Genomic DNA, 15,206 nt, shown 5'->3' on the forward strand with positions numbered 1-15,206 from the left:
GCTCTCCTCTCATAGCCCACCATGCACTCTGGAGTGATGTGTCCTTTTGCAACCCCTCCATCATGTGTTCAATGTCTTCCTCCAACAACAGAACACAAGCCACTAGGGGACAGGAAAGTCTATTTTGTCACTGTGTCAGACAATGCCTGGCACACAGTGAGCCCACGAAGAAGAGAGGAAGAAAGACAGACAGGGCTACCCTCTCTGAAGGCAGTTCTAGTTCCAGCCTGCTTACGGCCCCAGGCAAGACCCTTCCTCTCTCTGAGCCTCCGTTTCCTCAACAGTCAGATGAGGGGCTTGGAAGAAAGACCTCTACAGGCCTTCCATCTCACCTGGCCTCTAGACCACAAATCCTAGGACAGCAAGCCATGAAAAATGCCTTAGGCCTCTGCTGTCTTTCACTCGCCCTGTGTCCAGCTGGCACCTAAGGAAAGTTTCAGGTTGTGTGTGGGGTAGGGGGCAGTGGTCCTCCAAGGCTCCCCAGGCCATTAGGTACATGTGGCCTTCACACCCTGTTGTAGGTAGAGGACTCAGAAACATGAGGTCTCTTCCAGTTCTAGTATCTCTGATGAACAGAGTTGGGGAGAGACAGAACTAAGAAGGAATGATAGATGAATTCCACAGGAAACTGCTGCTACTTCCTTCTTCAGAGCCCAACACCAACAACCCATCCCAACTTCTCAGTTCTCAGCCCACCTGAGACAACCCCAGTCAACACTGCCCTTGTTGTGCCCACAGCCATGGCCAGGCTGGAGCTCCAGCGGCAAAGACACCCTGTGTCATGCTCATCTTTGTACCTGGAGCACTTAGCACAGACAGCTACACACAGGATGTGGCCAATACAAGGCCATCGAATCAAAAGCCACTGTAGAGGACTCCCCTAGGAGTCCAGTGGTTTAAGTCTTTGCGCTTCCAATGTAGGGGTATGAAAAGTTATGATAAACCTAGACAGCTTAATATGCAGAGACATCATATTAAAATGTCTGCATATTAAAAAGCAGAGACATCACTTTGCCAACAAACATCTGTATAGCCAAAACTATGGTTTTTCCAGTAGTCATGTATGGATATGAGAGTTGGATCATAAAGAAAGCTGCGTACTGAAGAACTGACACTTTCAAATAGTGGTGTTGGAGAAGACTCTTGAGAGTCGCTTGGACTACAAGGAGATCAAATCAGTCAATCCTAAAGGAAATCAATTCTGAATATTCACTGGAAGGGCTGATGCTGAGGCTGAAGCTCCAATACTTGGGCCACCTGATGTGAAGAGCCAACTCACTGGAAAAGACACTGATTCTGGCTTAAGACTGAAGATAGGAGGAGAAGGGGGTGACAGAGGCTGATATGGTTGGATGGCATCACTGACTCAATGGACATGAATTTGAACAGCTCTGGGAGATGATGAAGGACAGGGAAGCCTGGTGTGCTGCAGTCCATAGGGTTACAAAGACTTGGACATGACTGGGCAACTGAACAACAAGGTGACTTCCCTCATGGTCCAGTGGTTAAGTCTTTCAGTTTCCAACATAGGGGGTGAGGGTTTGATCCCTGGTCAGGGAACTAAGATCCCACATGCCTTGTGGCACGTCCAGAAGTTTTGAAAATTAAATTTAAGAAGCCACTGGTAGGGCTTGCCAGGGTCTGTTGCTGAGGGGCCACTTTCTCCCTGACATCACAAGTTAGGAGAAGCACCCAAGTCAAAGAGAACCTCGCTTCCCACTCAGAGGCAGAGTCCAGGTGACCGCCCTTCAGCCTCCCCCCAGCCCTTTCCAGGTTCTGGACTGCCAGGAGCAGTGGCTCAGACAGAATGCTGAGGAATCTCCCCTTCGGGGGTCTCTGTAGATACTTGCTCCCTGACCTAGCCAGTCAGCCAGAACAAGCACTTCCTGAACCTGAAGTAAGTGCACTTTCTTTTTTCTATTTTGGCCACGCCACGTGTCTTGCAGGATCTTAGTTCTTAGTTCCCCTATCAGGAACTGAACCCAGGCCCGACAGTGAAAGTTCCAAGTCCTAACCACTGGACCACCAGGGAACTCCCATAACTGCACTTTCCATTCTTCCCTGACTAAGGCTCCTCTGGCTTTGAAGCTTTTTCTAGTTTTTCTTCAAAATTAAAGTACCCAGTGACCCAGTTTCTAGTTATCCATCTTAACGAAACAATCAAAAACAGGATCAGAAATTTCTGCTAAGAGATGTTCATTGCAGCTTTAGTAATGAAAATTTTTTTTAATGGAAACTGCATATTTTTAAAAGTAGGGGAAAAGGCTGAATAATTGAGGCATGAATGTACAAGGAAATGTAAAATTGCATTAAGATATTTAATGACATGAGCCAACCTGTATAATACATTAAGATGTAATATTCAAAGCTGTAGTGGACTTCCCTGGTGGTCCAGGGGTTAAGACTGTGCTTCCACTGCAGGGGGCGTGGATTTGATCCCTGGTTGGGGAACTAAGATCTCAAAGGCCACACGATATGGCTAAATTTTTTAAAAAACTGTGGTAAAACACTAACAAATTCAATATGATCCTAATGCTTAAAATAAAAGGAAGTAAATATATACATATATTTGCAAACAATAAAGAAAGAAAGATAAAAGGAAGTAAAAGAATGAGTCCTGACACAAGAGCTCTTTAAAGGGAAAGGCTCCTGTTCCCACCTCGGATACAGTGAAGGCCCTGAACCCCCAGGTTTTTACTCTGCTGGGTGTGTGGAGGGACGGGGCTGGGTACACTGTGAACACATGTGAGTGTGCAAGAACCATGTGCATCAGAGAGCATAACAGGTGTGCAGGTACGGACTGGACTGGCCAGACCTCGGCCATATCCCTTGCTGGCTGAGCAACTTAGAGCAACTTTCTTAAACTCTTTAGAACACAGTTTCCTCACGAAAAACAAGAAAAAAAATTATTCCCATTTCATGAATTGTTAAGAGACCCAAACTCCAGGACTGGTATTCTGTAATCATTAAAACACCACCCGAATACTAGCTCTGTTATAAATGAGAGACAAGGAAAGAGCTTCAGAAAGTCTTCATTTCTCTCCAGACAGTAACGACTTTCAGATCTGAGCTTATCCCTGTCCATTTTGTGGGTTTAGCAAACCTGAAAAGGCACCCAATAACTCAGATCCGAGGAAGCTTTACGACCAGGCTTGCGTGGCTTGTCACTCGATGCAAAGCTTTTTTCAGGAAGATGATTTCACCTGCCATTCAGGCTCTGAGTTTACAGAATAAAACCCTGAGAGCCGTGGAGAATCCCAAGTGGGTTTCAGAAAAGAACCAATGGGTCAGGTCTCAGGCCAGAGCCTGGGGAGGGCTTTGGGAGCAAAGTAACAGGTAAAATAAGAGTCATTTAGATTTGCCATAACCGTCAGTTGGGTTATACTGAAAACATGGAACTCAACAATTCTAGTCCCTTCTGCTGGCAAGTCTTTATTTCCAGAGAGAGGATTACTTGCAGAGGCGCCCAGGACAATGAATCACCCTCTGGATTGTTTGTAAAGATTTCCACAAGCCCCGTGATGAGCCCGTGACCTATAAGATCTACCGATCAGTGCAGCTCTCACAGCCACTTACCTCCCCAGCTCCTCCCCGATGTCATAAAAGTCCTCCACCTTCTGCTGCTTGAACGTCTCCATGTTTGGGCTCCTCATTGAGGCCTGGAGCGTACAGCCCTGAAATAGGAGAAATCCTGAGGTTAGGACAGATGTGTCCATTGGTACCAGTCTGACTCTAGGCCCCAAAGTAAATGGCTAATAATTGAAGGGTAGCTCACAGCTCTCATTCCTCAAGAACAGGCTTGATTGAGCCTTTCCTCAGGACCTGTGACCAATGATGTATGGTTCTTACTTGATTTATACTAATTCAAGTTTGTTAAGGAGACAGATCTGCTCTGAACATGTTCAGAAAAAACAGAGCCATGGACAACTTGGGCAATTTGTCCTCATGAAATTCAGGTCTACTGAGAAAAGAGGCAGCTGTGATGCAGGAAAAAAAGAACTCAGTTTTGAGTCAGAATAAGTGAAACTTCCTGGAAGAGGAAAACAAATGTTCTCACCAAAAAAAAAAAAAAAAAAGGATAAATGTGCGCGAGGTGATAAACATGTTAATTATCTAGATGAGGGGAATACTTTCACTATGTATAAGTGTATCAGATCACCATGATGTATGTTTTAAATATCTTACAATGTTATATGTCAATTATAATTCAATAAAGCTAAAAAAATAATTTTAAAAAAGCTTCAGTTTCGAGTCCCATTTTTGCCTAAGTCATTTAAATTGCTGAGTCTTAACTTCCTCATCTGTAAAAAGGGTTAATACTGCAAAAACCACTGCAAATCAGGATATTATTTTATAAACTATAAACTGCAGTAGAAAGGTAAGGGATTATCATGACCTCAGCTCCCTCAGGGGCTGTGCCACCCAATTTCAAGTCTGAACTGATGTGCAGTTCACTCATCGCCCTAAGGGAAAGATTGGGGAGGAGGTGTGGCAAATAACAATAGGCACCAGGAGTCAGAAACCTGAGGTTCTAGCTGCAGTTCTGCCCACAACTAGCTCTATGACTTCATCTCCTGTCAGTGGGATGCCTGTTTCCGCTTCTGTATATGGCACTCCACTCCAGTACTCTTGCCTGGAGAATCCCATGGATGGAGGAGCCTGGTAGGCTGAAGTCCATGGGGTCACTAAGAGTCAGGCATGACTAAGCGTCTTCACTTTCACTTTTCACTTTCATGCACTGGAGAAGGAAATGGCAACCCAGTCCAGTGTTCTTGCCTGGAGAATCCCAGGGACGAGGGAGCCTGGTGGGCTGCCGTCTATGGGGTCGCACAGAGTCAGACACGACTGAAGCGACTTAGCAGTAGTAGCAGCAGCAATGTGGCGCTAACTGCCTGTCCAGCGCACCTTAGTGAGAACCTCAGGACAACTCTGAGCCACACAGAGCATCACCACAGAAGAGACCGTCTGCACCCTCCCCTGGGATCCTTCTGCCCCAGGGGGCCCCCTAGTCCTGGGACAGCCACATGCCACCCTGGACAGCACCCTAAGGGCAGGGCCCAGGATACAGTAAGCACAACATAAAGATAAAACCAGCTACCCATGAATACATATATACAACGGAATATTACTCAGCCATAAAAAGGAATGGAATTGAATCATTTGTAGAGACGTAGATGGACCTAGAGACAGTCATACAGAGTGAAGGAAGTCAAAAAAACACATTTTATCTATTAACACATATATGTGGAATCTGAAAAACACAGTAGACTATCTTACTTACAAAGCAGAAATGGAGGCAGAGAAGTAGACAACAAATACATGGATACCAAGGTGGAAGGGGGAGATGGGATTAATTGGGAGATTGGGATTGACATATACACATCATTGATAGTATATGTAAAATAGATAACTACTGAGAACCGACTGTAGAGCACAGGGAACTCTACTCAGTGCTCTGTGGTGACCTAAATGGGAAGGAAATCAAAAAAAGAGGGGATATATGTATACATATAGTTGATTCCCTTTGCCATACAGTAGAAACTAACACAACCTTGCAAAGCAATTATACTCCAATAAAAATAAGAATAAATTTTAAAAACAGCTACCTGTGGATGCATCTTTCAAGAGTCATTAGCAAAGGGCTCTCAGAGCTCATTTTGGCTGGCACTGGCAGCTTTTCTTCTGCTTGGCAATCAGATACCAACCACGCCCAGGCCCTGTGAGCCCCAAAATACTGTTTTCATCTCGCTGGGTGGAGGTACCATTATATAAGGGCACGTCTCATCAATGCCAGGTGGCTGGAGCTGTTTTAACTCTCAGGTGATGTCTATATTTCAGCCTTTTTCCTCTGCCCACTACAAACCAGAGTTCTGGTACCAAGATGCCACCTTTCTCTCTCCCTTCCACCGAGGCACACACATCCCTGAAGACCTCCAGGTGGAACTGGCCTGGCTCCCAGGTCTTACTCTCAGAGTCACCTGCCAGTCTTCTCCTGCCTGTCCATCACAGAGCCTCCTACTGGCTTGGGTCTCACTCTGCTCAGCCAGGGCCTGGCGAGTATGGAATCCTGAAAGGAGCAGGATCCCCAGTCCTAGGCTAGTCTGGGGGTGCATCAGTCAAAAGACCCATAGCAGTCTGGCTCCCTGTCTGGGACTCAGGCCCCCTCATCTGGTAACCTGGGGTGATAGCATCTATATCACCTACTTCACACACGCAGGTGAGGATCCACTGTGATAAAGACATAAACTGCCAGGCAAATAAGAAGGATGATTATTGCTATTACTGTTTAACTCATCCCCAGGTCATTATGTTTCTGCTTCCCACAGCCACTGAGACCAATTCTGTTCCCTTCTGAGGAAAAGGAGCTGGGATTCTGAAAAGTTTGGCTTGACCAGATCAAAAGCTCAGCTCCCCTCACCCCCACCCGCATCATGGCAAGGTTCCTAAGACTAGGCAGAGGGTGGCAGGACTCCTATCTATCAGCTTCTTTTTGCTGTAAAAAATACTTCCAAACAAACCACTTGAGCCAGATCCTGGGGGTGGACGTATGAGTAGCTACTAATTTCCCACAGCTAGATAAAAGCAGAAAACTCCAAAAAAATTCTGTTGGCAGATACCCTGAGAGTGGTCCCAGGAACAGCTAAGATCCTCCTTGGCTAGAGGCCAGCTGCATTTGCTATCAGGAGTTGAGCTGGATTTGAAACTGTCCCACCCCCCCAACTAAACCGTGAGCCCCTGCCTTGTGCTCACATCCTGGGTGACCAGAAGTTGGGGGCCAAGGGAGCCAACTAAGCTCAAACTAGGCCTACCAGTTTGGCCCCAACTCACCATTTCAGCATAGCCCCCCTCCCCCACAAATCCTCGACTAGAGCCCCAAGTAGACTTTTCCTATTCCTCCAAAACTTTCACCCCTGCTACACCCCAGCTCAAGTCGGGCCCTTTTCATGGCAGAAGTGATGGGGATGGGGGGAGGGCACCTGGAGAGCCCTCCAAGTAAAACTCTTCCCTTCCTGCAAAGCCAGGCTCAAATGCTACCATCTCTATGAGCCTCCATGACTCTTTTCCTTACAAAACAGATGAAAAATTCTTCTTCTCTTTAAATTCTCACAGAGGCCTCTTTACAAATTGTTAGGGTTAGTTTACCATGTTCTGGTTCATATCATAATCTATGTCAATGTGTAACCCAAAGGGAGAAAGCACAGACTGCACAGGCACACAGGCCTGGGTTTGAATCCCAGCTCTGCCACCTACTAGCACACACAGCATGATACAGCTTTTCTGAGCTTCAAATTACTTACATAGAAAATGAGTCTAGGGACTTCCCTGGTGGTCCAGTGGCTCTACACTCTCATTGCTGGGGGCCTGGGTTCCATCCCTAATCAGGGAACTAGATCCCACATGCAAGAGTTTGCATGCCACACTAAAGATCTTGAGTGCCACAACTAAGACCCGACATGGCCAAATAAATATTTTTTTAAAAAAAGAAAAGAAAGAGAATGAGTCCAGACAATGCCTAGTGTTAGTGAATATTTGGAGAACGCTCAAACACTGCTTAGGAGAGTATTCATTAGGACAATTACTTTGGAAAACTCTTGGGCAGTATCTATGGACATACTTAACAGAAATGCATGTAGATGGTTTCCAAAATGCTCCACATTAGAACGTTCACAGCTGCACTATTAGTAATATCTAAAAATTGCAAACAACCAAATAGCCATCAAGTGAAGAATGGCTAGAGTTATACCCATATAATGAAATTATTATATAACAATAAGAATAAATAAACTACTGCTCCCTGCAACAATATGGATGAAACTCACAAACATTGTGTTGAATGAAAGAAAACAGACACGAAAGACCACAAACTGTGTAACTCTTTTAGGTAAAACAAATCCGTGGTGCTAGAAGTTAGAATAGTGGTCACACCTGGGTCAGAGATTGTACCTGGAAGGGAACACAAGGAGCTTTCTGAGTGCTGCCAATGCTGTTTCTTGATGTACATGTGTACCCTTATTTTGTGTGCAATCAAAATTTTAAATAATTAAAAATGAGTCTAATATCTGCTTTATGGGACAAATGAGATAACATATGTAAAGTGTTTTTAATAGTCCCTGGATGGTTCCAACAAATATGAGTTCCTTCCAAGCTCTTGCCTACTGGAACTTCATGAGGGCAAGAGTTGTGACATTCTCACCTCTATCCCCTTGTGGGAGCTGGTACACAGCAGGCACTCCAAAATGTTTGATTTAAATGTAGTGTCCTTCTCAGCTGTCCTTCTCATAGCTGCTGCTCAGAAAGCTCATCAGGTAAAAACAGCTATTAACTTAAAGCCCCTTCCTAACATTGCTCCCCAAGATGAATTTGCATATTACCAGTTTAGAGACATGAAACTAAAGGGGAGACATTTTGAGGTGGAATTAGTCACCATCTAGGACCCAGAAGCACAGAGACCCTTCTGGCCCCCAAAAGATGAAACCACACAGCAGAGGGCACTGATACAACCTTTGGCTAGGGGCCCAGGCCACTGGCTCCAGGCATTCCACAGGCAAGGTCCCATCTTAATGCTCACATTTTCCTTAGTGGAATCTTCAGAGTTCACATTCCTGCCCCCAACCCTAATACTAGGCAACATTTCTGAAAGTTAAGACACTTCCTCGATTCAGTTCAGTTCAATCACTCAGTCATGTCCAACTCTTTGCAACCCCATGAACCACAGCATGCCAGGCCTCCCTGTCCATCACCAACTCCTAGTTTACCCAAACTCATCTCCATTGAGTCGGTGATGCCATCCAGCCATCTCATCCTCTGTCATCCCCTTCTCCTCCTGCCTTCAATCTTTCCCAGCATCAGGGTCTTTTCCAATGAGTCAGCTCTTCGCATCAAGTGGCCAAAGTATTGGAGTTTCAGCTTCAACATCAGTCGTTCCAATGAACACTCAGGACTGCTCTCCTTTAGGATGGACTGGTTGGATCTCCTTGCAGTCTAAGGGACTCTCAAGAGTCTTCTCCAACACCACAGTTCAAAAACATCAATTCTTTGGGGCTCAGCTTTCTTTACAGTCCAACTCTCATATCCATACATGACCACTGGAAAAACCAAAGCCTTGACTAGATGGACCTTTATTGGCAAATTAATGTCTCTGCTTTTTAATATGCCATCTAAGTTGGTCATAGCTTTTCTTCCAAGGAGCAAGTGTCTTTTAATTTCATGGCTGCAGTCACCATCTGCAGTGATTTTGGAGCCCAAAAAAATAAAGTCTGACACTGTTTCCACTGTTTCCCCATCCATTTGCCATAAAGTGATGGCACCGGATGCCATGATCTTAGTTTTCTGTATGTTGAGCTTTAAGCCAACTTTTTCACTCTCCTCTTTTACTTTCATCAAGAGGCTCTTTAGTTCTTCTTTGCTTTCTGCCATAAAGGTGGTGTCATCTGCATATAACAGACTTCCTAGAACCTCACAAAAAGGGACCTTGAGGAACCTAGAGGACTTTTAGTCTCCACTCAGGAGCCACTTGCATCAGGAAGGGAAGTTAGAAAAGTTCCACTTTATCTACACTATACGTTAGGATTCTGTGTAAGAATTCAGGGGTGGGAGGAGTTTGAAACCCATTGCTGTCTGGTCAAGCCCACTTGTTTTGCAAGAGGAGGAAACTGAGGTCCAGACAGGAGAAGGGACTTGCTAAAAGTCACACAGCCCACGCCAGCTGCTCTTCCCGGCTTTTGTCAACAGCACTTCAACCCTCCAACAGTGGCCTCCTGAGGAACAACCTGGGAGAGGGCCTCCAAGGCTGAAGGATTATCTCATGAGGAAATTTCAACCTTACTAAGTCCCTCCCTCATGGAACCCAGCCCACCCTGCTGAACTCTCAGAGATTCTCATCCAGCGCAGGTAAAATGGGACCATGATTGTCCCCTTACACCCCCTCCCATGAAGAATCATCACAATCAGGCTCTGAGGAAGCTGTCAACAGAGGGGAGGGCCGTCCGACATTACAGCTCACCTCCACGCTTTGGAGGCTGTGACACGCCCCAGTCTCTGACGAGGAAGCCTGGACTCAGAGAACCTCAGCCGCCTGCCGAAGTGGACATTAGAAAACTGTCTTCCCGGTGAAGGTCCACCTCTGCTGGGCAGCCTGCTTGCTCATTCTCACATCTAACAACTGGGGGGCCCTCAGGGAGGGTGTCAGGGTCAGTTCAGGTCTCCATCCTGCCAGTGGGAAACTTGCCCCACACCCACTCACATCCACACACCCCTGCACACACTTGAGAGTCCCTTGGACTGCAAGGAGATCCAATCAGTCAATCCTAAAGGAGATCAGTCCTGAATATTCATTAGAAGGACTGATGCTGAAGCTAAAACTCCACTACTTAGCCCACCTTATGCAAAGAACTGACTCATTGGAAAAGACCCCGATGCTGGGAAAGATTGAAGGCAGGAGGAGAAGGGGATGAGAGAGGATGAGATGGTTGGATGGCATCACCGACTCGATGGACATGAGTTTGAGCAAGCTTGAGGAGTTGGTCATGGAAGAGAAGCCTGGCGTCCATCGGGTCGCAAAGAGTCAGACATGACTGAGCGACTGAACTGAACTGGACAGGGACTGGGTCAGGGTCAGTTCAGGTCTCCTTCCTACCAGTGGAAAACTTGTCCCACACCCACTCACATCCACACACCCCTGTGCCCCTGCCCAAGCCTCTCTCAAGGCTGCTGAATGGAACCACTTCAGAAGCTAAAAACACATCTAGGGAGATGGGTGGTTTGGGGAAGAACAGGACTCCAGAAGCAATAGTGAAGAGGCCAATGTGCCAGCATCCCTTGGTCACCAGGACTCTCCCAAGGAATGCCATATACAAAGCAGTTGAGAAACACAATGTCAGAAAACACAGCAGCAACCTCCAGCTGCCCCCCTGTCACCCTCACTGGATTCTCAAATACCAGGGCATGTGCTCTCTTCACCTGCCCCTGGGACCTTCCCACCTGCCAGAGAGGCAGCAGTTCGGCATCCTCTTTTTCAGCGCACCCTCCTAACCTACCACCACCTGTATGGCCTCCGTGCTCACCGCTCTGGGCTACCTTTCCTCCCCAAAGAGAAGACTAACCTCCACCTTGTAGAGTTACAGTGAGGATCAGCCAGATCCACACATGCCACACATCCACAATGCCTAGCCCAGAGTCAGGTCAACTGTTGACAATATACGCTGGGGTCAAAACCCCAGCCTGCTGCAGACCTACTGGCTAGCCCCCTGCCCACCCTAACCATACCCCATCCCGGGCTCCAGACGTCGGGGACCACAGCTTCCTTCTGCCACTGAGAAAGCTGACTGGCTGCGGATGGAGCAGCCTCCTCGCATCAGCTCCTCGCACCAGGAGAAGGAGGTAAGTGAAGTGTAGGATGCTGAGAAGCCCAGATCCCCTCTCCTCCCAGAAATCTGGGGTGCTCTCCCCCGTCAAGGAGTCCTAACTTGATGGAAGTCTCTCTCCCATCTCCCCCGTAGGCGCCCGGTCTGCCCGCCGCTCCCACCCAATCTTTCGGGTCAAAAGGCCAGACTTCGAAGCCGGCCCTAGGGGGCCAGCAGTCAGGTCCCGGAGGTCGAGGACCGGCCAGAATGCCGAAGGCCAAGACTGGCCACAGCCGGGGTCGGGGGAGGGTGGGCGGCGGCGACAGGGAATAGGCGGCTAACGCCCCGGAGCAATTTGCCCGCTCCAGCCTAGCCCCGGGCCGCGCACCCCGTCCCGCCCGTCGAGCCCGCAGATGAGCGCTACTCACGGCGGGAGGCTGCGCGGCGGCGAGAGTAGGGGCGCGGTGGGCACCGGGGGCCCGGCGGGGCGCTCCGCTCTCGGATCTGCTCTGCTCCCTGCGCGCCCGCCCGCAGAGCCACCGAGGAGGCGGAGCGGCGGGTCCCGTCCCAGGCTCCGGCTGGAGGCGCGCCCGGAGGCCCGAGACCCGGCTCGGAGCGCCCTCTGCCGGGAGTCCGCTCGGGGCACCCTGGAGTGAGGGCTGCAAGCCTCCCCGCCAGGTCGGATGGGGCACCTCCAACAGCCGAGGTTCCCAGGAGAGGGGCCGAAAGCCAGTGGCAAGACCTGGCGTTTTCAGGGACTCTGCCGCTTACATGCTTTGTGGCTTTGAACAAGTCAGCTAACCTCTCCAGGCCTAACCTAGAAATTGGTGTACATGAGCTGATACAGTCGATATAGCCTGACAAGATCACTCAGAAAGTCGTATTTCCTTGTCCGCCGCTTCCACGCACGCACCGTGAGAGAAATCCCACCAGGGAGCAGGCCTCTCCCTTCCTTCCAGCCAGAGTGGAAACCTTACCATCCACGGTCCACAGTGGGGTGGCGGCCGTGATGCGGGTGGGGGAACACTTCCCTCCTCACCTCCCCGTCCGCTCACCCCCACCCACGCTTGGGAGCGGCCTGGCCTCAGTGCCCCCAGCCCTGCCTGGCACGTTGGTGAGTGAAGCCCCGGATCACCCTCCCGCCTTTCCGAGTGAAAGACTGGGGAGTGGAGTGTTCCTCTCTTCCTCCTGCCAAAAATCCCGGGAGGAAAAAGGAATGAGAGTGGAGGGGGTGGTGGAAGGAAATGCAAACAGAATGTAAATCAAGCTCAGTGGTCTTATTTCAAGACAAGAGGCTGTTTAAAGAAATGAAGGCCCCTTCCCAGAAGCTCCCTCCTAGGCCATCCCGGCGGCTCCTTAAGATAGTCCCAGAGGACAAAGCTACAGATTCAGTATTTTATTTTGTTCAAAGCTCTGCCATTCCCAGTCTTGGTCATGGCACTTGAACTTATTATTATTATTTTTTTAATGTGTGGTTTTTTTTTCTTTTTTCTTTCTTTCTTTTTTTTTTTTTTTTTGGCCATGCAAGTTCACCCACCAGGGATGGAATCCCCACCTCCTGCAGTGAAAGTGGGAAGTCTTAACCATTGGACTGCCAGGGAAGTCCCTGAACTTGTTCTTCATAAGTAAAGTAGGCAAACACTCCTTCTTACAGCATCTAACAGAACTACTGTGGGGCTGAAATGAGACAGTGTATAAGATGCACCTAGAGGATCTCTCTGGGGCTTCCCAGGTGGCTCAGCAGTAAAGAACCTGCCTGCCAATGCAGGAGACTTAGGAGCCTCAGGTTGGATCCTTGGGTTGGGAAGACCCCTGGAGGAAGAAATGGCAACCCACACCAGAATTCTTACCTGAGAAATCCCATGGACAGAGGAGCCTGGCAAGCTACAGTCCATGGGGTTGAAAAGAGTCTGACACTATTTAATGACTGAGCACACACACACACACACACACACACACACACACACACACAGAGGACCTCTACTTCACATGAGCAACCCCACCCCAGTTTAGCCTTCCTAGATACTGAGGTGCTGAGATGTACAGATGAACCAACCCTCCCCCACCCCCCAACTGACTGGTACCTCAGCGTCTGTGACAGCCTCTAGAAAGATGCCTGGGCTTCCTTGTCCATAAACTTGACAACATTCCAGGACAGCACAGGCTTTGAGCCACCTCTCCCAAGAGCACCAGGCTACCTTGAGTAGAGTAATATCCAAGACCAGAGGTGGCTCTCCAAGTCAATGAGTTCAGGAGGATACCCACTGGTAACCTTTCTCCAGCATAAGGTGAAACCTTCATCCTCAGACCACCCTTCAGACACCTCCTCCCCCATTTCCTGTTATCTACTGCTGTGTAACAAACCACCCCAGCCTTGTGGCATGAAGCAATTTTGTTCAACTCATGTTTTGAGGGTTAGAAACACTGACAAGGCACAGCATATATGGCTTGTCTCTGTTCCAGGATGTCTGGTGTTTCAACTAAGGAGACTTGAGAGGGTGGGAGTGACTTGAATGGCTGGGGGCTGGAATCATCTGGAAGAGTCTTCATTCACATGGCCAGACCCTGCACTACGATGAATCCAAGGCTAGGCTCAGCTGTGTTGCCCAAGCACCTACACGTCTCCTTGCCATCCCTTCCCACTCTGAGTCTCATGCTTAATATCTATTTTGCAGCAACAATGTCCTTGTCCAGGGCAAAGTGAACATTCTTGGATTGACAGAGAGCAAACTAGTCAAAAAATGCTGCTGCGGAAAGGGTCATTATCAGTCATTCCATCCAGCCTAGTCATTTTTCAGACGAGGAACCTGAGGCTCAGAGAAGGGAAGTGACTTGCCCAAGGTCACACAGCTGGTAAGAGACAGAACTAGGATTAGACCCAGGCCCCCTCCTGATTCTCAGTTTGGTGCTCTTTCCTCTCTATCTGCCAAATGCATTGCCTAGGGAGGTACCATCTGGAAATGCATTTTGTGCTTGGCATGGTGTGACTTCATCAGACACTGAGGGCAGCGACTGAACACCGAACACGGGACCAAGGCAACAGTGGCAGGAAGGGGAGACCCGGAGGATGGCGGCAGCAAGGACACCTACTCCAGAATGAAGTCAGGAGGAGGTCCAGGTATTAACAGCTAAGAATTATGCGCGCAGCCTCAGTTCCTGCATGGATCCAGATGCCTCCCCTGGCATTTAAGGTTCTGACCTACATTTCCCCACTGCGTACACACATCCTCTTCCCTCTTGTGTGTGCACATCAGCTTTCTTGCCAGCTTGGCTTATTGACTACTCCTGCCTCCATGTTTTTGTTTAAGCCCTTCCACCATCACCCCTTCATTCCATCCTACAAAATCCTATCCATTCTTCAAGGGCCCTCTCAGGTATTATATCTTTCATGGAAACTTCCCTGATCTCCCCTCTAGATGGCTCCTCCCCTGAACCCTACCACTCTTGGTTTCTACCCAGTTGACATTCCCTTTCCTCTATTTTAGTTGTAATGAGTGTCCACTTCTCTTCTCCTCAAGGGCAAGGACAACGCTTTGTTCATCTTTGTACCCATACACTTCCTGATATCCCCAACCCAGCAAAGTCTGTTAAACTGAATTACTAGAATGTGAATGCCATAAGGTAAAGGACCATAACTGTCTTGTTGCCTATTGTCTCCCAAGGGTACCCAAGTGCCTAGCACTTACTCTCAGACGGAGAGATGTACAATTAATGTTAATAACTGGCACATTACATTAAAGGAGTTCTCAGCCCTGAATGCACATCAGAATCACCCCAGGAGAGTTTTAAAATCCTAACACTCAGACTGCACCCCACACCAATTACAGCAGAACCTCTGGGAGTGGGAGCTGGGCTTCAGCAGTG

At 48.4% G+C, this 15,206-nt stretch overlaps 1 protein-coding gene across 3 annotated transcripts in view; it reads right to left on the reverse strand.

The window, feature by feature from the left end:
* DAPK2 (death associated protein kinase 2) overlaps window positions 1-13,638 on the reverse strand; it is a 139,822-nt gene extending 126,184 nt beyond the window's left edge. For 2 of the 3 annotated variants that reach the window (XM_044925108.2, XM_025295758.3), the window contains exons 1-2: window positions 13,193-13,245; window positions 3,577-3,674 (exon numbers count right to left, since the gene is read on the reverse strand). In XM_044925108.2, coding sequence (XP_044781043.2) covers window positions 3,577-3,674; window positions 13,193-13,237 — 143 coding nt within the window. In that variant the 5' untranslated portion in view covers window positions 13,238-13,245. Of the gene's footprint in view, window positions 1-3,576; window positions 3,675-13,192; window positions 13,246-13,540 lie in introns of those variants that run through there. The other variant, XM_025295757.3, reaches the window with a different exon arrangement.
* Between the last annotated feature and the right edge of the window lie 1,568 nt (window positions 13,639-15,206).

This window comes from Bubalus bubalis, chromosome 11, assembly GCF_019923935.1.
Source record: "Bubalus bubalis isolate 160015118507 breed Murrah chromosome 11, NDDB_SH_1, whole genome shotgun sequence".
NCBI lineage: Eukaryota > Metazoa > Chordata > Mammalia > Artiodactyla > Bovidae > Bubalus > Bubalus bubalis.